General features: G+C 40.5%; 1 protein-coding gene across 4 annotated transcripts in view; it reads right to left on the bottom strand.

The window, feature by feature from the left end:
* Positions 1-13,293, bottom strand: part of pbx1b (pre-B-cell leukemia homeobox 1b) — an 80,587-nt gene extending 67,294 nt beyond the window's left edge. For 2 of the 4 annotated variants that reach the window (XM_064330607.1, XM_064330608.1), the window contains exons 1-2: positions 12,623-13,291; positions 10,710-10,783 (exon numbers count right to left, since the gene is read on the bottom strand). In XM_064330607.1, coding sequence (XP_064186677.1) covers positions 10,710-10,783; positions 12,623-12,810 — 262 coding nt within the window. In that variant the 5' untranslated portion in view covers positions 12,811-13,291. Of the gene's footprint in view, positions 1-10,709; positions 10,784-12,622 lie in introns of all 4 variants that reach the window. The other 2 variants (XM_064330605.1, XM_064330606.1) reach the window with 2 other exon arrangements.
* Between the last annotated feature and the right edge of the window lie 13,548 nt (positions 13,294-26,841).

The following is a 26,841-nucleotide window of genomic DNA, read 5'->3' as shown; positions in this document are numbered from 1 at the left end:
GCATGCAAAGCACAATATTCTTTTTTTCTATATGCTCTGGTCAACTACAAAATATACCCCAAACTGTTTTTCCAAGTATAGTATGTAGCCTACGGTTAAGTGAAACCATCGTCCTGATGAGTGACTCCTTGCATCTTTTTGAAATTAGAAATTAAAACTTTAAATGAAAAATAAGAAATCTTTTCTTAAATATTCTCCTGTTCATTTTTTTCATAGTTACAGTGCCGCTTGCTTTACATATCATTCCTCTAAAAGACAATGTTTGTTTTCTTTCCTTCTTCCATATAATTATCGTACCGTTTTTAAAACTCTGCTAATTCAAAACCCTCTCTTATACTCTGTTGCCCTTTAACAAACAATAGCCAGTTTGGCCACTTTAAAACCCTCCTGTCCTCCAAAAAACAATGGCACGAACTCTGGAATGCAACAAACATTCAGCAAATGTCCAATCCCAAATCTCACAATATAGGTTTCTAAACAAGCTTACTGGCACAAAGTGAATTATATCTGAAAATACTTTCATAAAAATTAAAAGGTCATGCTAACTTGCATTAAACAATAATGGCATTAAAATTGCCTAATTTATGGAACAATGGAGACCTATTCAGAGTAAGATTGAGCGTAATAACTAGCCTTTGGATAGACTTGGATTTTTTCTAGGTAAAAGTTAAGCTGATTCTGTCATGCGACTCTTCGATAAACAAGGGCACATTCAAGGGATTTGCTGGAAGACAGAAATGAACTCCACAGGTACAGATTTATGAAAGAGGCCATTGTTCTCGGGGTGGTTCTTCAACTGCAAACTTGACGCCTAATTATATAATGACAAAGAGGTGAAAAGTACACTTCAAGTTGAAACAGAGTCTTCGTACAGGTAAGAGACACAGCTTTTCACTTAAATACTCCGCACCACCAACCCTATAATGCAGCTGCTGAAGCCTTCCCTCACAGCTAAGTCTTATCCCAAATAGAAAACCGTGAGATTGTACAACAACTTTACCAAACAATGCGAAATCTCTAATTTCTCAAAATGGCTGCTATGATAACCATATAAACCTCTGTCAAATTGATAAGTTAACAGGATCCGAGAGGAGCCAGGTATTAGAAAAGTGAAAGGTTTGGCTCACAGCCACTATTGTATAAATTCTACCTAAGGAATGGTTTGAATCAAAGACGAGAATCAAGATTAATTCAACATTGTGGTACAGAAAAAGACGATTCACAAATGAAATGCACTTACGCACCTCATCTAGAATCAGGATGACCTGATACAGCACTGCATAACACTACATTCATATTTACACTGATGTGTGGGGGATGCGGGTTCCAATCAAAAACAGACCTTTCCGAATTCGATTATTTTGTTAATAGAAAGAATGGACAGTCCACCCTCTCTATGTTTTTTTTCACATTAGCCAGACATGGAAAGCAGAAAGAGTTACAGATAGACATGGCACAACATTACAGAGAGGGCAATCAAACACCCGGGATTTGCAAACAGCCTGAAAGTTGGCCACCCTACAGACAGAATCACAGTCTCCCCAACCCTTTCCTAATTTTGTATGGAATTTTGTAAGTAAGAAATATGGTTCCATGCATGCAGTCATTAATATTGCCAGTATATACAGTTCAAATATCATAATTTCTACAATTAGGTCTGTCAGACTGTCTCATTATAGTAAATATCCACTTTATGGGTAAATATTATACTTTTATATTTCATGTACTGGAACCTCTCAGCCCAGATGATTTTGGAGAGGGGTCAGGGGATGGTTAACAAGAGGGCCGCCCAGCCCTGTTCCTGAATTTAACGGGTCCTGTAGGTTTTCATTTCAGGAACAGGGCTGGGTAGCACTGGCCTGCAAGGCTACTGATGGGACTCCTACCATTCTGGTTAGAGGTCAACAAGGGAAATGACAAAAATTTCATAAAGCTGGGGCAGTCACACAGAAGGGAAAAAGTTCCACAAAGTCAGAATGGGGGGGGCATAACATGAGCACTGGCTACGATGGAATGCCACTGTATATTTTAAAAACCAAGAGAATCGTCCGCTGGGGTGCAAAGCATGTAAAACCGTGCCAGAGAAGGAACAAGTTTCTGTGCGTCATGAAACTTGACAATTCCCATGAGTAATGGGCTACTTCATTCCTTTTCAATGATGTCATTGTAAAATTGTCAGAAGCCCCTACCTTAAAATGACCTTCCATCTCACTTAATGTTTGTCAGTCCCATCGCAAATGATTATGTTTATTAAAAAAAGCTCAGCAACAAAACATACACAGATATTCACACACAGAAATATTTATTGATTGCCGTTCACTTCCGCTTATCCAGTTCTGACGAATCCTGCAGTAACACACTAAATCACTACGCGTATAGGTGGGAGGGTCTTCAGACAGTTGATCAAGCCTTAAAGATCATACCCTATCAGAATTAGGATACTGGTTAACCAAACTGAAGCATGCCGAATGGTGTGGACTATGTTCCGACAGGGCCAACTGACTGAGACAACAGCAGCTGAACTGAGCCTTACTATCTACCAAAAACTGCATGTACAATTACACAAGGATTAAACCAAAGGGAAACAACAGAGCAATAAGAGGACAGCAGAACAAGCAAATTTAAAAATACATGTGCTTGAGCTTGCCAGGTTCGATCTTGCTGAGGCTCATTGTCTGAGTGTATTTTTGGAAGTGTACTGTCGGTGTCTGAGACGTTACATAACATGGATGTGGGTGCAGCCATGAAGACACAGCCTTTTCATGGAGGGGAGGGAAGAGGCCATACCATTGTTCACAAACAAACTTATTTTTGGTATGAAAAAAATCACTCCATTCAGAATAAGGAAAACCAAAAGCTACACTAATTGACGTCATACATTTCCGGTGCCTAACAGGCTCTTTTAAATATATATCTTAAAATATAACACACAATTACCGATCAAGAAAAAATAACTGTCCCAAAAGCAATTGCACAGTTGTGACAAGTGAAGAAATCTGACAAAAAGCAAAGACTTATTTTTCATAATAGCTATATTTTTGTGACTCCGTTTAAATAACAGTCTACATGAAGGCTAACTAATAAATGTGACAACCCTATATGGTCCATATTAACAACATAAATACATTTAATGTAATTTAGGTCTGAAACTGTAACTATCCAAACCTATCCTCCATGAAACAGTATTTCCAAAAATCCTATTTAATATTTTAGGCTCCTAAAAGTCAAGGAAAGTTTCTACAGGCTGTGGATGAGATCCAGTCTTTCTAGAGGCTCCAGGGGAGAAAGTGCAGGCCTGAAACCTGACACCCAGAAATGCTTAAGTTGATGTCTGGCTTCCCTTACCTACCCAGCCAACCTGTACGTGCCAACCTCTCTGTCCAAAATGGTTCTACTCAGACATGCTCATGCACACACATAAGAGTAACTCATACTCCTATGCTTACACTTAAAGGCATGTACACATAAATGCGCAAACACAACTCACAGCACTATGAATGCACACACACACACACACACACACACACACACACACGTGCACACACACACATTCAAATTCATCCCCACACAAACAGGAATACACACACTTCTAAAGACACACCTACGCACACGTACGCGCGCGCGCCTCGTCAATAACCTGAACTCTCGAGACGTCTCGGCATTCCCTTTCCCCTGGAAGAGAGAAAACCGAACGGAACGAAAGCGAGGGGCGCTTTAAAAAAAAGAGGAAAAGCAGCGTTTCGGAGAAAAAAAAGAAACCCCCGGCCTTGCACAGAGGTCCCTCCTCCTCCTCCTCCTCCTTTCCTGCGAGTGGCATACGCCGTTGTGCTTGTTTATACAGTGCGGTATTCTACTTCATATAGCTCAGCATGCTTCAGTAAAAATACACACTGGGGGTCACGAGTTCAGGCCCGCTCAGACTTGGCAACGCGTCGGCAGACCCAGTCAGCTGCTCCCCCCCGGCGGGGTGAAGCACAGCAGCAGCGGAGACCACAGGGCGCATCGCCGCCTCGTCCCCGACAGCCGCGCCGGCCGCCGGCGCGTCGCGGCGGACGAGCGACGCGTCGAGGATATCGATACGTCGCGGGGCGAACCGGCCCCTCGCCCGTGACTCTCTCCACCCGGCAGACACCCGACGTTCGATTTTGTCGCCTGAAGCTAATGCGCTAACGCGAAGAATCTCGAGGTGGCGGGGCCCCACGCAAACGTGTTTCCCAAAGTGCATGTGTGCTCCGAAGTTTAAAAATTTAGGAGCTCGCTAATGCATGCCAATTTGTAAATGTACTCACAAATTATTTTTTCCAGTTAGCACACATCAATTTTCAGGAGCAAAAATGGAGGACTGTAGAGCCCTGAGTGGGAAGATCCACAAGCTCCCAGCACGATTTAAAAATTTTATACGGAGCAGAGCTGGCCGATATAAAAACATGTTCATTTTACTTTTCTTTCTGTTAGTGATAGAACATACCCTTCTAGTGACCATCGTACTAAAAAAGTTATTTGCATGAAGAACAGGAAGAGAAGAACATTTATATAAATGAAACAAATATACCAAAAAATCAAAACATTTTTCCTTTGGAAAAAAAGGGTAAAATTATTGTTTTTAAAAATTACAATTAGCCCACAAATGACTAATCCGATACATGTGTCCACTTAAGACTCATTATATAACAAATTGTAATTAAGAGCATGATCAGGCTTTTAAAACATAAATAATTCAGGTAATGTCATACAATAATATTTCCAGGTTATGAATGTATTTATAGTTTTACATTTATATAACTTTTTTGATGTAAATCAAACAGCTTTTTCATAGTTTCCATTTTCTAGTAAACCGCATTCTCTGCGTTTAACAGGAAATAAAGTCAGGGGTCACGCAGGGGTGGCAGACAATGGCGGATTCATGGCTTTTCAGGGGCCGTTACGACGACGCAGTGAATGCGCGCGGCGCAAGCAGCGCTGGGCCGCATCCCTTCTGACAAACGCGGTTGGCGGGCGACTCCTTTGCTATACACAGGGGATGCGTCCGCAACAATGTAAAAACTGGAGGGACAGGCTCAGCCTTTAGAAAACGGGGAAAAGCCTCGACCGCACGCCGCGGCGGCTCTGCACCCGTTTCGCACGGCGCGCAGAACGGTAAATGTCACAGGGATTTTTTTTTCTTTTTTTTTTAGGCCCATTTTCACTCCCGCTGCGGAAAATAATACCAGCGCTGTCTACCTGCGGTAGGAAGGCTGCAATATTAATGCAGTGGGTTATCACGTGCTCCTTATAAAAAGGGAAGCAAAAGCCTACAGGATACCTCAACTACAGGATTCCTCAAAATCATATTATTATTATTATTATTATTATCATTATTAACACATTTTGCAGGGCATGCTGGTGTTATCATCCATATTCCACACAAATATATGCAACTGAGGTCCACTGAAATAGAAACTGAACAGTATTAAATAAAATTAACCAATGTACAATGTACAAGCTTTATAAATACAGTATATATGTAGGGAGAGAGAGAGAATATCAGATTGAATTAATACAAATAACAAGTACATAAATGTAACAAGAATCTAGGCCTATTATTCAATGTCCATTGTCATATGACTACAGAAAGTGAAGGTGGGAAGCTACTCTGTTAAATATAGCCTAAAGCCTACTCTAAATATAAGTATAAAGTCCTCCTGTTATTTTAGTGTCGTGAAAAAGTATTTTCTGATTCCCTCTATTACTGCATATTACTGTCACACCGAATGGTTTCAGACCTTTAGACAAAATGTAATATTAGACAAACGAAAACTGAGCAAACATACAACAAACTGTTTCATTATTATTTCATTTATTTAATGAAAAAATTATCAAACACTCATACCACCAATGCTCCCTTGGTTACTCAATCAACCAATTAACAAAATTTAATTGATAATTAGATTCCGCTGATTGAACACAGCCAGGCTTGATTGCAGCCAGCCCTGTTGAATCTAAACATCACTCATATTGAACCTTACCATCACAGTGAAGTAGTCACCACAGAGTTACGACAATGACAGTATGCCAAAGGAAATTCCAAAAGAGACAAGAAAAAAGCTTGTTGAAATATACAGTATCAGTCTGTAAAGGGTTACAAAGCCACTTCTAAGGCTCTAGGACTCCACAGTGAGAGCCATTATTTCCAAATGGAGAACACTTGGAACAGCAGTGAATTTTCCCAGGAGTGGCCAGCCTGCCAAAATTGCTGCAAGTGCCCAGTGGCAACTCATCCTGGAAGTTACAAAAGATCCCAGAAGAACATCCAAAGAACTGTAGGCTTCTCTAGCCTCAGCTAAGTTCAGTGTTCATGACTCCATAATAAAAAAGAGACAGGGCAGAAATGGAATTCATGGGAGAGTAGCAAGGCACACACTGGAAACCAAGAGAAATATCAATGCTCATCTCACATTTGATAAAAATCACCTGGTTGTTCCCCAAGCCTTTTGGGATAATATTCTGGACAGAGGAGTCAAAAGTGGAACTTTTTGGCTGACACAGGTCCCATTAGGCCTGGCATAAGGCAAATATAGAATTTCACAGCAAGAACCTTATACTAACATTCATAGACGGTGGCGGGAGTGTGATGGCGTGGGGATACTTTGCTGCCTTGAGACCTGGAAAACTTGCCACTATTGAAGGAACTATGAATTCAAAGAACCATCCCTGCGAGAGTTGAAGCTGACGCGTAGCCTAATTGGGTTAGGCTGATTAGATACACCCATACAATAATAATAACAACTGAAAATATTGAACTGTCGGTTATTTTGAGTTTGAAAGTCATGGAAAAGGGGAAGCTCAAAGAATATAGACACATTTGTATAAATAACAGCTGTGCACTGCTATTTAGAAATGTACTGAAAATTAAACCCGAGGTCATCAGAAGACAAAAATTTGTACAAAACATTGACCAGACACCACATCAAATAGAAGAGAAAGATTCAGCCTCATCTTTACTCAAACCTTTTATTACAACATAGATTTTAGCTGGTAGATCTAAAAAAAAATATGTTTGACCTCAAACAAATAATTCTAACAGATCTTTTCTCTGTCATAATGATTAGGCTATTAAATAGTTTGTACTAAGCTACAATTTGCAAGTGTATTTACTAAACTAAATGTAAATGTAAACAAAACTGTAAATGTAAATAGAAAAACAAAAACACATGCAAACATACACACAGACGCACACACACAGACACACACACACACACACACACACACACACACACTCACTTCATGGGCAATTCTTACAAGACATTTTCTATATACATTTAAAAATAGGAAAACAATTTGCACTCGTTAAGACAGAATGCAAAGCTCAGAATTACATTTCATGCTCATCTTTCAGATCCACGACGCTTTTCACATTCAGGGTAGGTTTCAGCCCAAACTGTACATTTACAATCCCCTGAACAATAAAGTGTCAAACGCTGCCGTTTTCATCCATATTTGATGTTTCAAAACGCAGCATGGAGATTTCGGAGTGGCACGCGGCTTAGCACTGCTGGCACGATGTACACACATTACCGATTCTAATCTCGGCGATGTTCGCCAGTCCGTTACAACAGGCTGAATGGCCCTGTAAAAAAAAAAAGCAGAGGCTCTAAGAAAGCCTCTCTCTCACTAAAGTACGCACAGACTACCCAGCACTTGGCAGTTTTCAACCACAGTGAACAGAGGCCAAGGAAAATAAGGACACTGCCCCCTTTTAAAGGAAACTTGCCTTTACTTTAAAAAAATAAATAAATAAATTTTAAAAAACACTTTTGGCAGTCAGCCTAGAAAGTCAAGTCATTGTTTACTCAACAAAAGGGATTTTTCCAGGCTTCAGCGGCTCACAGTTCCATTTTGACATGAAATTTTTTGAAAAGTCTCTCAGTAACGTGTCTCATTTCAACCCTCTTCGTATGATGCACTGCTACTTAGAGACTGCTGTAGACTTCACCTTCATCGAATAGAGAGGGTCAACACAATCCAGGGCTCTACACTAGAATTTTTCCAAAAAGCATACATGCTCCTAAGTAGACAAATTTAGGAGCACACAAATGCACCCCAATTAGTAGATGTGCTCCTAAACTATTTTTCCAGTTAGCACACACCAATTTTCATGAGCAAATTCTCCTAAAATGGGAGCACTGCAGAGCCCTGCAATGCATTTATTTTTTCCCCAAATGTAAAAATATATAGGATCACATTTGACAATAACACGCTAAAAATGCTTCAGCTCAGGTTTAGCAGATTTATATCCCAGTTAGATGAGAAAAGTGACTCAGAAAAATGAAAACATTGGCTTTGATGGTACAACTGTGGCAACCTACTAAGGGACAATACGACAATGGTACAGCTTTAGAAAATGAATGTCATCCCATTCAAAAATGGCAGGCATATAGTTGTCTCGTAAAACAAAACCTTGACAGGGGTTCTCATCTTATATGTCACAGGGATTCCCTGCAGTGTTTTTATCTCGTGGCCCAGAGCAGGGACAACCCAATGGAAGGCCTTCTCCAAGTAGGCCTGTACAGCCCAGGCCAATAGCTCTCCCTCCTCAGAATACTATAAGTCATGTGCTAGACTGAAAAATCTTTCAAACTCTGAATTTAAAAAGGAATTTCTAAGGTAAGCATGTCTTGATTTTTTACCTATAGACAAGTTTTTTTTTTTTTTTTAAATGGATGAAACGCATAACCCCGTGCTCATTAAAAAAAAAAAAAAACAGGAAGCCTCATTCTTAAAGTGGTCTGTTAACTCGGTTCCTGGTTTCCAACAGAAGGAGAGAGGAAAGCCAGGAAAAGGCCCGAGTCACTTTGTTCCTCATCTGGATACGAACTTTGGATGAACCCAGGCAAACGCCAAGGAGTCAAACACCATGCATAAGTCTTTCACTCCTCCAAAAAAAAAAAAAACAACCCAAGTTAAACAACAAAAAAGAAGAGAAAACCACAGGCCAAAAGGTCCCCTGCTCTCTTGAGACATGCTTGATCCACTGTAGGTTATGGGAGGGGGCCTTCAATAAACATCAAACTAACACCACCACATCACAGAAAAATAAGTGGTAGGCTCTGTTCCAGGGTTAACCGCAATGGAATCTCAGTAAATTAAACTTAAAGCTTAATTAGGAAGGCACAATTTCTTCACCTTGACTCACTTCACGTTTCACTCATGTGATAATAGCTGAAATAAAACGAAAACGTATCTGGATCAAATGCAATGTCTCGGTGTCTTAAAAATTTACATTTAGGGGAGCCTTTCCTCAAGTCTCGAAAAGATGAAAGGAGAAAAATAAACTGTCTCGCTCCCAGTAGCGGTGACTTTCATCCGTGCCAATTTCAAAAATGTCATCATAAAATGGTTTAGAAATATGACTTATGCCTTCTTCATAATGTCAGTAAGCCTGTGTCATTACACCAGCCACACAGACACTCATAACACACAAATTGAGGGATGCAACACATGCAAATGAGACAGACCACGCAGTTTTGACAACCCGCATGCACAATAAATGACATTATGTCGCACATTGTAATTTAGGCCTACACATTTCCTCATCCTCAGATTGAAGTCGTACAGTTTGCATTTCGCTTGGCAATTGATCGCAACTTTGAGTTAGGTACAAGGTTCCTTCTGTTTATTTTTAAAACTGAACAAATGAAGGGATGCACAGCTCAAGACGAAAGAGGAAAAAACAGACATTTCGAGCTCTTTCTTGAGCCAATGTGCAGAGTGGAGATAGAGTCAAAGTTGAACGGAAAAATTCTAAGGTGAATTTTGTGCTTTCCAGATAGTCAAACTTCAGGTGTCCATACAGCATAGACGCAAAATCCCACTGAACCACCACGTCAAGAAAAAGGAAGGACAGCAAATCCTTGAAAAATACCGAACAGCCACAACGCACCACTTCAATGCAAGGCCTGATCACTCAGTAAACATGACCTCTCACCACAAGATAAAAAGGGCAAAACAACAGGCATTAGCACTCCTACTCCACAGATAGTGAGCATATGGCGTCGTTTTTAAGTGTTGCAATTGCAATTTTTTATTATGGCATTTTAATATTTTATATATTTTTTAAAACTTAACATTTTTTTCCTTCTAGGTCTCAAGCCCTCAAGATATGAAAAACCCAAAATGGACACGGTAATGCATTCTGATCTCTGCGTAGAGGTGCTGAAATCCCATTACTGCAGTGTCAATTTCAAACCACTATCCCCCTCTAATAAATGATGACATTTCTCTCTGATGTTTTAGTCAATATCAGTCATCCTCATCTTTGTGCTTACAGTATATTAGATCCGCAAAGCGCTTTTGCATGTTCACGTTTAACCGTTAATGGCATTTAATTTTCATTTAATCACAAAGGAGATTTAATTGTTCTCACCTTAAGTTTGCAGTTATTACTTAACACTCACAACATTAAGCAGCATTGTTCCATACAGGAACTAGTGTACAAATAAAATATATCAAAAAACATTAAAATAAACATGTCCTCAAACTGTTATCGCTGAAAAAATGTATGAAAAAACAATTGGTATTCCACATTCGTATCTAATGTGGATGTATTGCGAGCAACTTAAGTGTCAAGACGTGGCACCTGAAGTCGAAGATTTCTATAACGTTTGCATCCTCAAATAAAGAATTCACATTTCGCTATTAGAAGTACAATAGGTAAAAGCGTTTTTCTTTACCTGTTTTTTCTTTAATTTCACACAAGACGTTGAAGAGAGCAGGTTTCATTCTATGGCAATTCAGTGCGTGTTTCCTAGAATAAAACAAGGAAGTCCATTTTAACACACGCAGGAAAAGAAAATATTAACTGCAAATCATCTCATTGATAAAAGTCATTTTTTTCAGCAGGCGTCTTCACGGTAGGCACTATACAATATTTGTTATTTTACATGCTATATCATAAATCCGATTTGCTCAAACAGATAACTTTGTTTCTGTATTACATTTTAAAATGCCTAACATTATTTCACGTAGGCCTAAACTACTATTAACGTAACAGTCATTAAAAATAAATGTCCATGAGCAAGATACTATTTTTTTATATTCAATTACAAAAGAGTATTATAAAAAATAATCAATCTAGATTTGAAATTGAAGTCAAAATATAAAATCCGTGACTCTTTGCCTTATGTTCTATAATAAAAACATATCGATAGAATTAAGATATTATTCATTTAGCAGTAGACCGAGCATTTTAACATAATTTCCAATTTGGTTCGGTACATACGTTTACACCGTGATTAGGTAACAATACATAAATATTATGAAACAACACTATTATTTTTTGTTTTAGCGATGGCATACGCGCGCAGCATTTGTTTCCCTACGATTTGCGGGCCCAGTAAAGCGCTTTTCTCACATTGTGAATGGTAGTTTGACAGCAACATATGCAGTACTAGCAACTATATCATACATTTTTTATAGATTTATTGTGTAAAAGAACATGAATAACATCTGAATTTGTGAATATGTTCAATTGATGACCTGTTAATGTGCATCTTTTATGCGCAGTATTGACGCAAAATGTATATACAGCAACAATAACTGAATAAGTTCACTCAAGGTTTTTTTCGCTTGCGTTTTGAAAATGTTAACTCATGTTATTTTAATTTACATTCTCATTTGATTTATTTGGGACAGTCTACATTTTGACCGTGTTTTCAGTAAGTATTATAACGCACGTGCAACGACACGTCTGAACATCCCGCACAGCACTGGTCTGTTAGGTCTATTTCTTAGGCAACGTTACTGCTGCTGTTGCATAAAATATTGTATCACGAACATGATTTTTTTTCTGGTGTTATAGGCTGGCTATAAACATGCGGGAACGGAAATCACAAAAAAATCCCCTTTCATGCACGTTTTTACAGGTTACTTTTTGATGTAACCTACAGACCGCGTTGAGCCCCGCTTCATGGTTTATTTTTCTTAACAAACTTTAAAGCTTCACCTGCTGAAATCAACTTGCTGTCAACTTTGAGGCACCAAATTTTGTATTGTTATCTTGCCAGTTAGATGCCTACTCGAGTGCAATTAAACAACGCATGCTTTCACGCCAAATCCATACTGAATTACAACTGAGCTTGATTACTATAACGATAGAAAATTTTTCAGATGCATAAATTAAACGTCATATACTGCATCCATACCACTTTAGTGTGTAATGCGCCGCTCAAGTATGTTTACTTCTTGCCAGCTAAATAAACAGTTCAGCTTTAATAAACATGCATGCATTCGCATTAAAACTAGTCAGCAAGAAATGTGGGGCACAACAAATATTATTTCAAAGCAAGTATCTTTTTATATTTAGAAAAGTTCCATGAATTGGTGACAAAAACTGTTTTCTCGGTGCCTTACTGCAGTTTAGGGGGCGTTTGGCACGCGGGATCTTAGCTTGCAAGCAGGCTAGTTAGACAGTCACAGCTAATTATTTAGGTCCATCATTACCTCGCTAGCTAAAATGTCATCTCAGAGAGCTAAGTTATCTAATTATCCATCACCCACCCACCCCCACGAGATCGATAGGTAACTATCAAAACATTTGTGATAGCTACACTGTAGCAAGACTGCGAGCATCGTTCTGACACCTTACCTGGCCTGTGCCTCGTCCAGACTTTGGTCTGTTATGGTCATTATTTGCTGTAAAATGTCTCCTATGTCCTGTTTTCTTCCATCTCCGTCCGCTCCTCCTGTGCCATCCTGCATATGTTGAGCCAGGCCGGGGTGTCCAGCCATCCCTACTCCAGCGTGAGAGTGCATCAACCGGGGCTGCTCGTCCATCTCAGCCTTCTTTTCCCTCACCTCCGCTTCAAAAACGCTTCCTTCGGGCTACAGGGAAATCCTTGAAAATTCCTTTGGAGCTCTATCCGTTTCACTGTCTCATTCGCTCTCCCTCCCTCCCTCCCTCGTTGGTTCTCTGTGCTCTTCGGGAATAGAGACGGAAAGGAAAAAAGAAACAAGCCCTCTCTCGCGCCTTCCCAGCTTGTCTGAGAGAAATCTGAAATATGATCTGAAATGCTGCCCCTTAGCCACTCCGGCTCTGCAAGAAAAGAAAAGCAGGTTCAACTTTAGATCTGAATGCTAATCCTGCGTAATAACGGTGACCGTGGCCTCCAATGAATGCAAACTTTTTCCCTCAGAGATTGGAATGCGTCTGGGGAAGATTTCTGACACCCTCTGAACAGATTATTTGCCTTGTTTCTTCCTACTGCTTTTGTTTAGCTCAGGACTGGCAACTGACACACAGCAAGAGTATGACGCCTAAACTCCGCCCGCGAGACATGATTGGAGAAAGAGAGAATTTAGCCCCGCCTCGTCGTACCTCTTATGAAACGTCAATCATCGGACGGAGAAGGTGGGACGCGGTAATAAGCTTAAAGATGTGGCGTTAGCACTGGGACAGTTCGGGGTGGCAACATAGTGATGGATTGAACCTGAACTTGAAATAAATAATAGTCCATGACACGAGAGGTCTGCTCTTGTCTCCTAGTCTGACCAGAGGAAGACCTCCATTTTCCCTAAGCAGTCCATTTAATTTTCCCAACTGCTGCCAAAAAATAGATTTGTTCCAGGGCGGTTTATAAACTCAATCAAAACAATCGACTTTTCCTCTCCATTTATTAAAGTTATTACATGGATACGTTGTTTAATTTGAGATTAATGCAAGTAGAATCCACCTATAGACTCAATGTTGTCATTACAATGAAAAACGTTGCCTTTCATGCATTGTGATATTGTTCATATTTTTTTTTTTAAATCTGCAGTTTGTCCAGTTGTCAGTTTTAATTACATTGCGTTTATAGTTTGACATATTTAAAATATTCAGATAACTGTGAAGATCTCAGCTGAGTGTGTGTATGTATTCCAAATGTTCACTACACACACACATACACACACACGTATATAGTCAGCACCATAATGTTTGGGTCAAAGTCTTTTTTTTTTTCTTGATCTGGACTCCTCCATTGTACTCTACAATTTTTACACATTTTGGTTTCACCATGTAGAACTTACAGCCCTTTTTATACATAGCCACCCACCTTTCAGGACACCATAATGTTTGGGACAAATGATTTCACAGGTGTTTATGATTAGTCAGGTGTGTTCAGCTGCTTCAGTATCTAGCCTTTATTCTAGGCTTTTGATTGCCTTTGATGTCTGTTATTATCATTTGTCAACAAGAAGAGTAGAGTTGTGTCAAGGAAAGTCAAGGAAGCCATTCTGAGGCCTTAGGCTTACCCAAATCAACAGTTTGGAACATCAAGCAAGAGAACACTGGTGAGATCAGTAGTCCAAAAGGGCCTGAATGGTCGAGGAAGGCCTTGATGACCAAAGAATTCTCACTAAAATGAAGAAAACCCCTGAACACCTGTTTGACAGATCAGAGGCACTCTCCCGGAGGCAGGCCTAGATGGACAGAACTACAGAGGCTATATTGCAAGATGCAAATCACCAGTTAGCTCTAAAAACAGGATGGCCATGTTACAGTTTTCTACAACATACTGACAAGAACCTGCAGAGTTCTGGAAAAAGGTCTTGTGGACAGATGAGACCAAGATTCACTTGTATCAGGGTGATGGTAAGAGCTAAGCGTGAAAGCCAACTGCCTTAGATCCAAAGCATACCCCTCCTTCTCCTCATCTGTGAAACATGGTGGTGGGGGTGTTGTAGTTTGGGCATGCATGGCTGCCACAGTTACTAACTCACTTGTCTTCATTGATGATGTAACTGCTGATAGCAGCACCAGAATTGATTTAATTTAATGTAATTTAATTAATTGAAGTGTACAGAAACATCTTTTCTGCACAAGTTCATGCAGATAGATGCTTCCAAACTCATTGGATGGCACTTCATCCTACAGCAAGACAATGGTTCCAAACATACAGCTGAAGCAACAACCACATCTGCACTTTAACCTCATGTGAATTGTTTGATTACAAATCTGAAATTTTGGAGTACAGAGTCAAATCAAGATAAAATATGTCTTTGTCCCAAACATTATGGAGGGCGCTGTGTATTTGTATACAGCATACTGTATGGGTAATAGGGCATGCAAGGTGTAAAAATGTATTTAAAGTAATCCTGTTAATTCATTAATTTGGCCAGTCACCAATACATGACCATCACAGATTTAATTAGTTATGTTGTTACAGAGAACGAACGTTAACAGGCTAGTGCACTACAGGCCTAAAAATCAAACACACAAGCAGTAAGGACTTTACAAGCCCATTACTGAGAGTTCACATGGGTTTACCTATCTCTCATGTCAGTAGATCAAATGAGAGAAACTGCATTTGGAGCATGAAAATTTGGTAAATGGTTAGTGAGTTAATATTTGTTTTATGTTTTTTTTTTTTCATTTTATTTCTATTTGATTTATTTGGCAGCATTGTTGATATTCTGTAATGTAAAACCCCCAGTAAATTATATTTGTTTTGACCTGATCTTGAGCAGGTGCTTAGAGATTCATAAATACTTAATTTGTGAGGGGAACGAAATCTGGATGGCTGTGAGCTGTTGATGTATTTCAACAAAGCAACTGCATTCATAATCTTCTGCCTTTCCTGTCAACTATCCTCATGAATTGTTAAATATATTTTATTTGACAAATATCTTTAATATATCATATGACAACACAGTTTCTTCAGAATCCCACAATAAAATTCTTCAGCTCAGCTGGAGTCAATACCAGTTGCCACAAACAAATCAATACACTCTGATGACTTTGTAGAGAACAAAAGAAAATGGTCACGATTTGAAGACAGGATTGTTTTTAAAATGAAATTGTGGTTAGTTTTGTGAGGAAACAGAAAACAAATAGCACTTATTTTCATTACAGCTTTGTTTTTTGTTTTTTTCTTTAATATGGTACAGCACAAAAATGTCCTTTGTGTCCCCATTTTCTATGATACTGATTCACTTATTAAAAGTAACAATGGTGACTTAACTTTATAAAATATGGTACCTTTGTGGAGGGCAATCTCTCCCCGCCCTCTCCCGGTTTCCATATTGAATATAGGATTGGAAGCAACACAAACAACTATGAAGCTGACAGTATTTAATATGTGGATGAAAATTATGCTTCTCTGTGTTCTGCTTTTCCACTTAAAGTGAAAAGTCACCAAAGAGTAGGAAATTAAAAATATACAATGTATCTCTCTCTCTCTCTCTCTCCCTTTGTGTGTGTGTGCGTGTCTGTGCGTGTGTGTGTGTTTAGCTATGTGTATATGTCAGAAATAAAAAAGAAATAAACACCTCAAATTTTACAAATATATATTATATATATATACTGTATATTAAACATCTTATTTAGTCCAAATGAAGTCATTGCAAGATGTATTACTGAAAAAGTCCCTATTTTGGGGCTTTCATTGAGTGATATGATATGTTTTTTATGAGCATTTCATCTGTGCAGGCCCTTTCTATAATCCATTAAAAAACTCCATTTACATGACAATAGCAAGAACAATTACTCCCCATTTAACCCCAAGTGAAAGAATACACTACATGCATTACATTCAGCACTGTAGGTCTTCAGCAGTGCTGGATTTGAACAAATCTGAGTTGACAATGTTGCAGTCAGCAGTGGATCAGTTGACATTCCTTGGTACTGAAGACAGGACTCCATGCTCAGTGCCTTAGGTCATTGCTTGTGATGGATTGAACTGCATCTGAACAAATCTGTGCTTTCTTTGCTGAAATTGTGCACACACTAATGTTAGAGACTTCTTTTGGGTGTTTTGTTCTGGGGGTTGGGTGACACGGAGTGAGAGAAATGAGGAGCGTATCTTTTTGACCTTTGGGATAGAATAAGAGTTTTACAGTGAGCAGGGAGAAAGAAATGGACAAATCAAGAGCCACTGTTCTGGTCTGATAGTGGTAATATTGAACAGGGAAGCTACTGTATAACATTCTTAAATTACTCAAATTGATAGATGTTTACTAATAAAATAGATGGTATTTGCGTTTTATTGAATTCTGTTTGACAATGCATAGCATTTTTTTTTCTCTTTGTAAAATGAGATTGCACCCCCTTTGGGAAATCACTGTGGTTTTTGTAACATTTTGATATTTTTGGTATTGACAGAGGAACAACTTATCCTAAAGGCATAATATAATTTGCATTACTGTATATACTGCGTATGGGATTTTACATACACAGTATATACTGTACAATAGGGGAATATACTGCAGGCAGGGGTATAGTGGATATACTGGAGGAACACATCACTGTTTCACGGAAGTGTCAAGCTGTGGCAATAGCTCAACCATAGGGGCAGCATTAAATGGGCAAGTCTTATTTGGATTGAGGCATAAATGAAAAGACTCAGCCACCTTTTCTGTTGAGTGCCATGGGACATTGATAAAAGAAAAATACTCTGATTACTTACTTTCCTTGGATGTAAGCTGGACCAGTGTATGTCAGATGAATCTATGGCCCTGTCTGTTACTGGGAAGGTCTATTCAAAACATTTTGGCAAGAATATTTGTGTGTGTGAGCGTGTGTGTGTGTGTGTGTGTGTGTCTTGATAAGGAGACCATAAGATCATTAGCCACACCAGTTGCTCACAGTTGATTATACCTGCACTGCACCAGGTTTAGTGGTGTAAAAAAAGGGGGGAAAAAAAACGAATTCGATTAGTTCTTAAGCTTAGTCAAAGAATGTACATCAGTTCAAACCATTTCAATGAGTTGAACTGGCTTCTGGTTGACTTTAGAATTCTGCCATAAAAACATATTGTGGTTAACAAGATTTTACTCAGCTTCTGTACAAATCAATTTTCTGGGTATTTTAATTTGTTAGTGACTCTCGTGGCTTGACCATGAGGGCTAGTCTGTAAAATCTGAAACTGCCGAATCTAAGAGGCAAGTTAGGGAGAACAGATTTCTGTACTCGAGGAGGAATGCAATACAATAAAAATAAAGCAACTATAGACTATAGTAACTATAGTATATAGTAAATATAGACTGTGACAATAACTACTTACTTAATATGACCAAAGTGACAAGCCTTGTAAGATAACCTAAACTGGAGCAACAATATTTACTGTAATACAGTAACATTGTGTAATACAGTAATATTTGCAGTACTGAGAGACTGCTAGTGCTAATTATGCATTGTGTTTGCTTGCCAGTTTGCTACCTAACTGTTTGAATTAGCTGGAAAACCTATTATGAGGATGTCAGCTCGCTAACTATAGTGAATACATAGCTAGCTGTAAATTTGAAACTCTCTCTAGCCTGCTTTTTACCTCACTGGCTACTATTCCTGCAGCACTGTCCAGGTGTAATGACACTGTAACATACAGGTATATTTCTAGTTTAAAAAGCACTGTACAACAATATCTTAGTGCAGTCAAGGTATAACAATATGGTATTGTAAAGGTATAATTATACTGGTGCTGTGCATGTATAATAATACAAATTATATAGAGTACAGGTCCAATACTGTGGTGCAATATTGGTATAAGAGCATGATCCATTCTAGTGTTTAGTCTAGTATTTGTTAATTTCTTGAATTTTTCATATGGTTAGTATTTAGCTATGGTTTAGTGAAGGCATCCATCAAAAATGAATTGAATGAATGACTGAGGTTGCTGCATGACTGTTTTCCTGTATTTATGCTGACAGACTGCTTTTGGTTTTTTATCGGTAAGTAGGGCCCTCTGTAGACAAATTTTGCCTTATGGCCTTGTGATATTTTCATCCAGAGCTTTGGCAGAGGTTACTTGTCTTGTTAATGCTGGGTTTATGTTTTGACATTATTGATTTTTAATTCCGCAGCAAAGTGCCTGGAAAATGCCTCAAAGTGCCTCAAAATGTACACTATTTCGAAGAACGTGCTCCTTGTCTTGTTATATCATAATCCAGGCACATTCATAATTTTTTCACATTGGAGTACTGAGGACAGAAGGAATAAGTATGATTATTTTGGATGCAAGAGTATTTGTTTTGGCCTGGCTGTGGATTGGGGACACTGAATTTAAAAACCACAAAGAAGCCATTTAGTTTTTTTCTTTTTTCTTTTCTTTATCTTATTATATGTATTAACCTACATTCATTTAGAAGCAATGGTAAGGCAAACCATTTGCATCAATCAGTCAGTCAACCAACAATTCAGTACTGTAAGTAATTGATCTATTTATGCAATTAAGAAGTATGTATATGAGTATTTTATCAGGGACTCATTGGCTTTGATTATAAGTACTCATTTTTTTGTCCAGGCCAGGTAGCCATAGACAGTCAAAGCTAGATAATCCTGTTAATCACAAACTGCCAATCAAAAGAACCAAACCAATCTGATCTGGCAGCAATGATTAACAACACAGAAAAGATACAGTGAAATGACGTTAATAGCTATTAAAACAGCTCCCAAGAACTGACTTGAGAGAGAAGTAAATTGATAAAAGGAATTTCATATTCCAGAATTAGTCAAAACTCTACCTAGGTTGATTTAGCCCACTGTCATTTATAAAGGTATTTTATGAAAAAGCAAGGCACTCAAAACAATATATGTGCTTTTAAAATGTCCTTTTGTTTTTTTATTGTAATACAAGGAAGACATAGAAAGAGGACAGGAACTGCAGACGTAAATATTAAAAGCTTGCTTTTATATATGAAAAACCACTAACGCTTTCACATTGCTTGTACTAGATTTTCTTTTCAAATCAGCAGTTTTACATTCCCTGCAGAAATCACTGGAGCAAAATTTGTTAGCAACTCAACGCTCAGTAAATTTTGACCCACATTTCTTCATTTAAGAAATGTGCTCAGAGGAGCCCCTCTCTCTGGTTGCGTAACGTGCTCAAACTTTGTGCAGACAGAGGGCCGCTGTTAAAAGGCCTTGGTGAATTCCCATGTAGTGCGTAAGGGCACCGCTCCTCAAAGCTAGGATCAAGCAAGCAGGATTGAATAAACAAGATTGTGGGTAAATTAAATCCAAAAAAAAAAAGGTCAAATTATTACATTTCCTCTCATGTTTTGATAATATTCACTCAGCGCCATTCAAACCAGCGTATGTCCTTAATGGCAAAATCAAGTAATTTTTTCTGAAGGACTCTTGACCCTTGGCACAAACAGTCTCGGAGCTACATTTAAATGCGGTCGCTCACGGCTCCCCAAGGACCGCTGACCAAAACTGATTTGTTTCCTCTGATTACTTGTGAGAAGGATGTGAAGAGCACAGCAGCCAAGACCTCTACCTACACTATACAGAAGCAGCTTTATCTACAAAAATGCCATGTCCTATTTCCTACTCCTAACGGCTTGAAAACCTGCTTGGAAATGTGATTCAGATGTATAATGAAGTGAATGGTGCCTGCAATGTGAATCTAGAGTATAAATGCAAACATATCTAGAATGTCTGGTATTCTAGCCTTTATCTTAGATATAGAATGGAAATAGTCACTTACTCACTAAATTTTAAATGATGAAAGCTTACACACTGGAACCTGACTAGTTAGTGCTGATTGGCTTTTTGTTTGAGGAGCTCAAATTCTCTAAGCTACATTATTGCAGATTGGTTGTATACCGCCCTGTGTATTTTTTGCCTTTGGCAGTTTTCCACACCAAAAGAAAGAAGGAAAGAAAGGAGTAGAATAAAGGAGCTCCAAGGACATGAAGTCACGAGGAAGCTCTATGGGCTGCCAGAGAGAAAGGGGGGTTACCAGCTGGTTTAAACACGGTTAGCACAAATCTAACTCATTGGGAGGAAGCACTGAGAGGATCAATACAATACATAACAAAGAGAAACTCCAGTGGGGTTCTGAATCCGGCTGGCTCATCCCTCTGCATTTGCTGCATATCCCTATAGGAGAAGGGCCAAAAGTCAAAGGTCAAGGCTAAAAAAAGGACAGCCCAAGTATGTCCAAATCATATTTCCTGGCACCTCAGACCTTTAACATTCTTTTTGCTTTGCATACAAATATTCCACGTCATATCAATTTGGAAGATACAATGAGTTGGTGCAGCTTTCATACTCTGTGTCTGTGATAAGGCATTGTTACATTACATTACATTACATTACAGGCATTTAGCTGACGCTCTTTCACAACATTTTTTTGACATAGCATTTACATGTATACAGCCGGCTATTTACTGAAGCAATTCAGGTACCTTCCTCAAGGGTACAACCTGTGACCTTTAGGTTACAAGCTGCTTACCCATTGTACTACACTGTCACATCGTCATACAATTACGGTGAAATCAAATCATCCTTTTTGTACACAGAAATACGATTTGGAAAATGAGCTGAGGAAGCTTTAACAGTGTATGGTAATTGATGTTATAATTAAATTATACAGTCATAGTTGGAAAATATGCTAAACTGGCATTGCGAAATAGCCTACTGTATGAGTGACACATTCAGGTTGAAGGGTAATGGGACTGGTGAACTGGCCATTTGCGACGTTCTTCGGGGATCAAAAGCGCACACTTGACCGAAGCTCTCAGTATTGAGCAGGGCAACAGCCTTTTTGGTGGCTCACTGAATCAGGGCAACTTTTGTTTTCTTTCCTCTAGTAATTAAAGTCCAGGAATGTCTCCGTGAGGGAGCTGTCACATCAATCATGGCCTTGTTTATTCGCCGTCCTGATTAGGTTTCCACGGAGGCTCCTTCTTTCCCTGCAACAGGCACGGTTACAAATGCCAGCGAAAAAAAAAATAAACAGCAACAGAATCTCCCCAGCCAAAAACGAATGCTAGCTCGAAAAACGATGTCTGGTGAGTTCCAATCGAAAGCGCACCAGAGAGACACTCATTCATTTCAGGGACCCAGCCCTGTGGTTTAATGGAACTGATCCACGACGTTCGCAGATGTAATCAGATAGGGGAGCGTGATGTTGGTCTTCCGGTGTTCTGGCAGATGTTTACCACCTTCTATTTATCTTGATATTGAGATATCAAGACTGCCGTACAACGAAATGGCTTCGACCGAAAAGCTGCCGTGTTTGTAGGATGTCCATGACGGTAGAAGCAAATGCCCATCATGCTCAGGGAGAAAATCCGCCACCACGTTCTCTCTGTGGATTGAGCCTGCAGCACGTGCGGGCTACGCAAAGCTGGAGAAAGAAAACAAGCATTCCAGTGCCTGCGATCCCAGGAGTGGCACCATCTCATTATGGTGTACGGAGAGAGGCCCCGCCCCCACAGACAACACCAGGCCTCCATCAAGAGGCCTCAGTGCCTGGGACCAATGTCTCTGGCTCCAGGCCCAGAGACACGGTGACGCTGCCGGCATCCAGGTCAGATCCCACCAGTTTGGAGGAGAACGTGGGCTCTAAACCTCAAGTGACGGAACTCCCAAGGGGTAGGCCCAGGACAACCAAGCACACTGAGTTTCCATCAAACTGCCTTCCCTCCATGCCACCCCTGGCAGAGAGTTACACAAGAGAAACAACCTCCAGCCGTTCAGAATATGATTGCAAATAAACTGCAAAAACCGCATGCTTCCATCCCAGCCTATGGTAATAAAATGCACAATTATGCATTGCAGGCATTTGAATTATATAAACAAGCAAAATATTTATCATTGTTTTGAGGGTTCTTGGTTTTTCTTTTTTTCTTCCATAGTACATACTGTAACTAAAAGCAGTGCAGTTATTTCTTTGGGCTTCCTAGGGGTTTGACTCCAGGGTGCCTGGTTTCATTGAGTTGACAAAGAATAACAGACTCATTTCCTCCAATCAGAATGGCAGCTTGGGGGTAGGAACACGCAATCCCATTCTCTCTCCCAAGGGGAGTTCTAGCAGGCCTCTGACTGGGGTGAAATGGATGTGTCTCTACAGAATAATTTGGCCCAGAATTTACAGTAGCTCAACTGCCAACCCACTGACAGATAATGGTAAAAATGGTAAATGGAAGGAGGAGGGGGTAGTTGTGAGGGGATAGATGACATACATATTCTTGTCCGCGCTGAGGCAAAACAGGTGGGAAAATAAGGCTCTTGTACCTAGCATCTGTCTAATAAGACCAAGTTCATATATTTGGTTGTTTATGTTATACTATATCTCAAACATGACTGAAAAGCTGCAAATGACAACCCCCCCCCCCCCCCCCCCCAACAGAGCCAGGAAGCAGAGCTTTTTGTGCCATTTGCTGTCTGAACTTTAAGAAGCCCCCCAGAATTTGGCAGTGTTAGCAGAGGAGTCAGAATTAAAGCCTTAATCAAACCCGAGATAAATTAAGAGGCAGCAGTTGACTCAGCGTTTCGTTGCCCCGGCGATCCATTGACCCTGAGGCTGGTGCAGAGAAATTGAGAAATGCTCGTTTTAATGTCTATTCAATATATACAGCATCTAACTCGAGATGGGCCGGGCAATCAACTACCAATCCATTAGACAGAGATGTTTTTCAAGATTGACGTGTCGCTTTTGCCGGTGCCTGGGCTGGCTCGCATTCAAGGTTAACCTTTTAGAGGCGGCTGATTGTTGCGAGAAGGTTAAACAACACATTAACATGCATTAAAATATTAAATTATGGCTCCATTTGCTATATGAAAGAAAACAACGACGTAAAAAAGGCTTTTAGAATTATGAAGGCAATTGATGAAGTGGACGAGGAAGCGCGTGTGTTTGGCGACGGGGAAGAAGGAGGGAAGTGGGGAAGACGCGTTTCAGACCGGCGAAGGCGGATCAGCGGGGACACAAGCGGGACTTCTTTTAATGTCAAGGTTAATGAACTAGCAGACCGGGTCACGTATTGATGGCATTCACATCACGCTGCCTGTTTTCCCACACAGATCCATGGTAATAACAAACGCTATTGACAACACAAAGGTAAAATGTAAATCTGAGCTAAATATAAAGCGTTCGGTACTTAAACATGTAAGGCTAAGGTACATTATTAAAATGTCTTTATGGCCTTCTACCAGCAATGTAACATCTCTCAGACATGATAGGGAGGAAAGCCACTCTACAAAGGCAGCATTATAGCATTGTAGCATATTAATATATATCACACAGAAAGTTGTGAGGAGAATGGTCTAGTCATAAGAAGACCTATCATAAATATGGCAAGGTAAGTAGGCACACCAGGCATCCAGATAAACACACACACAGGTATGCATATAAATGCATAATCACCTATTTGCATGCACAAACTGACATGCACACATGCAATTTAACACACACACACGTGAAAATGAATCACTGAAACCATCAGCTTCTAGATAACTGCATATGATTTTTTTTTTTTCTTATGAGAGTCTCCAATTTTTGGTCACAATAGCTTGACTCTGATTATTTAAAATTCTGCATCCACCAATTAGCCATCCAGAAAATCGGAAATTCCGCCCAAATTCGAAGCGTCGGAGGTGTTCCCGGATCGCTCCTGCAGCCGTTGTCTCGGACTGGGCCTGATTGAAAGCGACTGCATTCCTCCCCGTCCTCCCCGTATAACACCCCCTCCACCTTCCACAAGATACCCCATTAACCCATTTGAGCGACACCGGATTGTGGGGAAGGCAGCGGGCCTTCCATCCCCATCTCATCCATTTAGGTAATTGAAGGATTGGAAAAGCCATCCCACTTTAAATCTCGCGGAGAGCACTCCCATCTCCCGGGCTATCCTCCGCCGTCGGAACTTTTACTGTCCCTCGCTGACTGACAGCTTTCCATTTTAAACGATCCCGCGTTGCGGGCTTCAATTAACGTTATTGCGACATGGCTGCAGAGCTTCGATGGTGTGGGGGAGGGGGAAGGAATGAAGGGGGACTGGGTATTGGGGGGTGGGGGATGGGCAGTCCCTTCACATGGGCCGGTGTGTCAGGTAGCCCTTTTCACGAAAAGGCCCCTCTCCCCCCCAGAGAGGGTCCGTGTGAGCGCAGAGCCGGGAGGCCCGGCCGGCAGCGTAATGCCCAGCGAGGCGAGGGCGCCGCTGTGCCGAGGGTGGAGGGGGGGGGGGGTGGAGAGGAGAGCCTGTCACATGGCATTTCACTCAGAGACTGCAGATAACAGGTGAGGAGAGCTAAATGTCAAAGGACGCGGCGCGAAAATAACAGGCCGCCCGCCCTGCCCCCGACGCGTCTCGCCCCCTCACGGGCGGGAGGGCGCTCCCGGCGCGATGCGGGCGCGGTCACGCGGATCCTGCCTTTTGCGCGAAACGAAGCGAAAAGGGTACGTCGGTCCCAAACTCCACTCCGCCGGTGAACCGAACAGGATAATGGGACTTAAGCATATCAGGTCAGGTTTAATTCCCCCGATTTTATGATTCCTGTCGAAGTTAGTAGGACTGCTCGGGTCGAGTGCGACTCCTCAGGACACTTCGTTATCGATTTAGCCCGACGGGGTTTGGCCTGCTTTTACAATCCAGACTGAAGAAGATCAGAATTATGGCTTAATCACACCTGGATCTGAAAATGGCTGAAAATGGCAAGGTGAAGGGGCCAGAGAATGCAGTGTCTCCACCACATCTGTGGGGACGTTGTTGCACTGAATCACACTTCCCCTCCGGTTACACTTGTCAAGCCGTAAGGTTGTAATAGACACCAACTTTCAACATGCTGCTTTAATGTTCAAATATTATTCTCTGTTGATTTATAGTTTTTCTCAATTGTTCAGATGCATCGAATAAATAGGCCATTTATTTACTACCCCATATCTTTCTTGTCGTTTGCATTAGGCCATAGATCTTCCTCCACGTCAAACTTAATATTCACCCTGGCAAGACACCTGAATAAGAAATCTTTGTGACGAATCCAACCTTGGCAAGCTTATGCAGTGTTGTCATCACAGGTTAATTTCATGGCTATGAAGTATGGCTATAACCTGAGGGTTATGGTCAAAAATTGTATATCGCCACACTGAAAAAATTTCCTCTGCTTTAAGGAATGATGAGTGTCACCACTGATATCTTTGGTGGGCTCGGAACGACACCTGAATACCTGAACTCTGGTGGAACCTCACACGGTTCCATATGATTATGAATTCAGGCAACTGTTGCCCCTCCATCACATCTCTCGCCATCCACTGTTCTGCAAGCACATCAAAGAACCTTAATACAACCCAATCACCCCAAAATGGGGTCATTCACTGGTGGTGGATCAACCCATTTTGGTCTATCGCCACACACCTTGTAATGTTCCCACCATGCTATCCTGGAGCTTCAGTTGTAGCTTTCTGACCAATCACATTTCAACCGTATCTTCTGTTCTTTGTCAGGTTGAGGCCAGCTTCATCCATGAAAGCATATTGGACAGCACCGGCCTCAAGCTTCATTCTCCCTCTTCAAGACATGTATAATTGATCCTTCATGACTGCTATCATGGTCAACAATCATTGGACTTATTTCATCTGCCACATATTTTGTTCTCCTTTATCGACCAGCTCTTCCAGCTCACATTCACACATCCCTTCCCCCACCCCTCACGGCTGGCTCTCCCTTTCCCTCTGCGTCCATTTTCAGTGGCATGGGTTACCAGTCTGGTGGGTCTTTTTATGTATGACTCCAGACTGATTATCCAAACAAAAGCTTCGTCCCTCTGCGTTTTCACACGCAGTGAATGGGCCAATGCAGCTGCAACACATTTTGTTCAATTGGGAAAAACCTTGAGAATATCGTGAGAAAGTCTCTTGGGAGGAACTGCACTCACAGGCTATGTTTGTGTGAAATGTTTTGTAAAACATGTTTTCAGTGCGACAAACTGCATGAAGTCTGAAGAGAACTGTGCGAAGAGACCCAGAAATCATAACAAATTCAGTGATTACATTTGAGGATGTGACCAATGGCGTATTGCAGTAATGCAGTCTTTGATCGTAGAATTTGGCAGAATTTTATCCAGAGTGAAATTAAATACTGTATATATCACATGTGGTT

This window comes from Anguilla rostrata, chromosome 4 (assembly GCF_018555375.3).
Source record: "Anguilla rostrata isolate EN2019 chromosome 4, ASM1855537v3, whole genome shotgun sequence".
NCBI lineage: Eukaryota > Metazoa > Chordata > Actinopteri > Anguilliformes > Anguillidae > Anguilla > Anguilla rostrata.
Note: the sequence above shows the minus strand (reverse complement) of the source record. Positions and strands in the feature narration are given on the sequence as shown.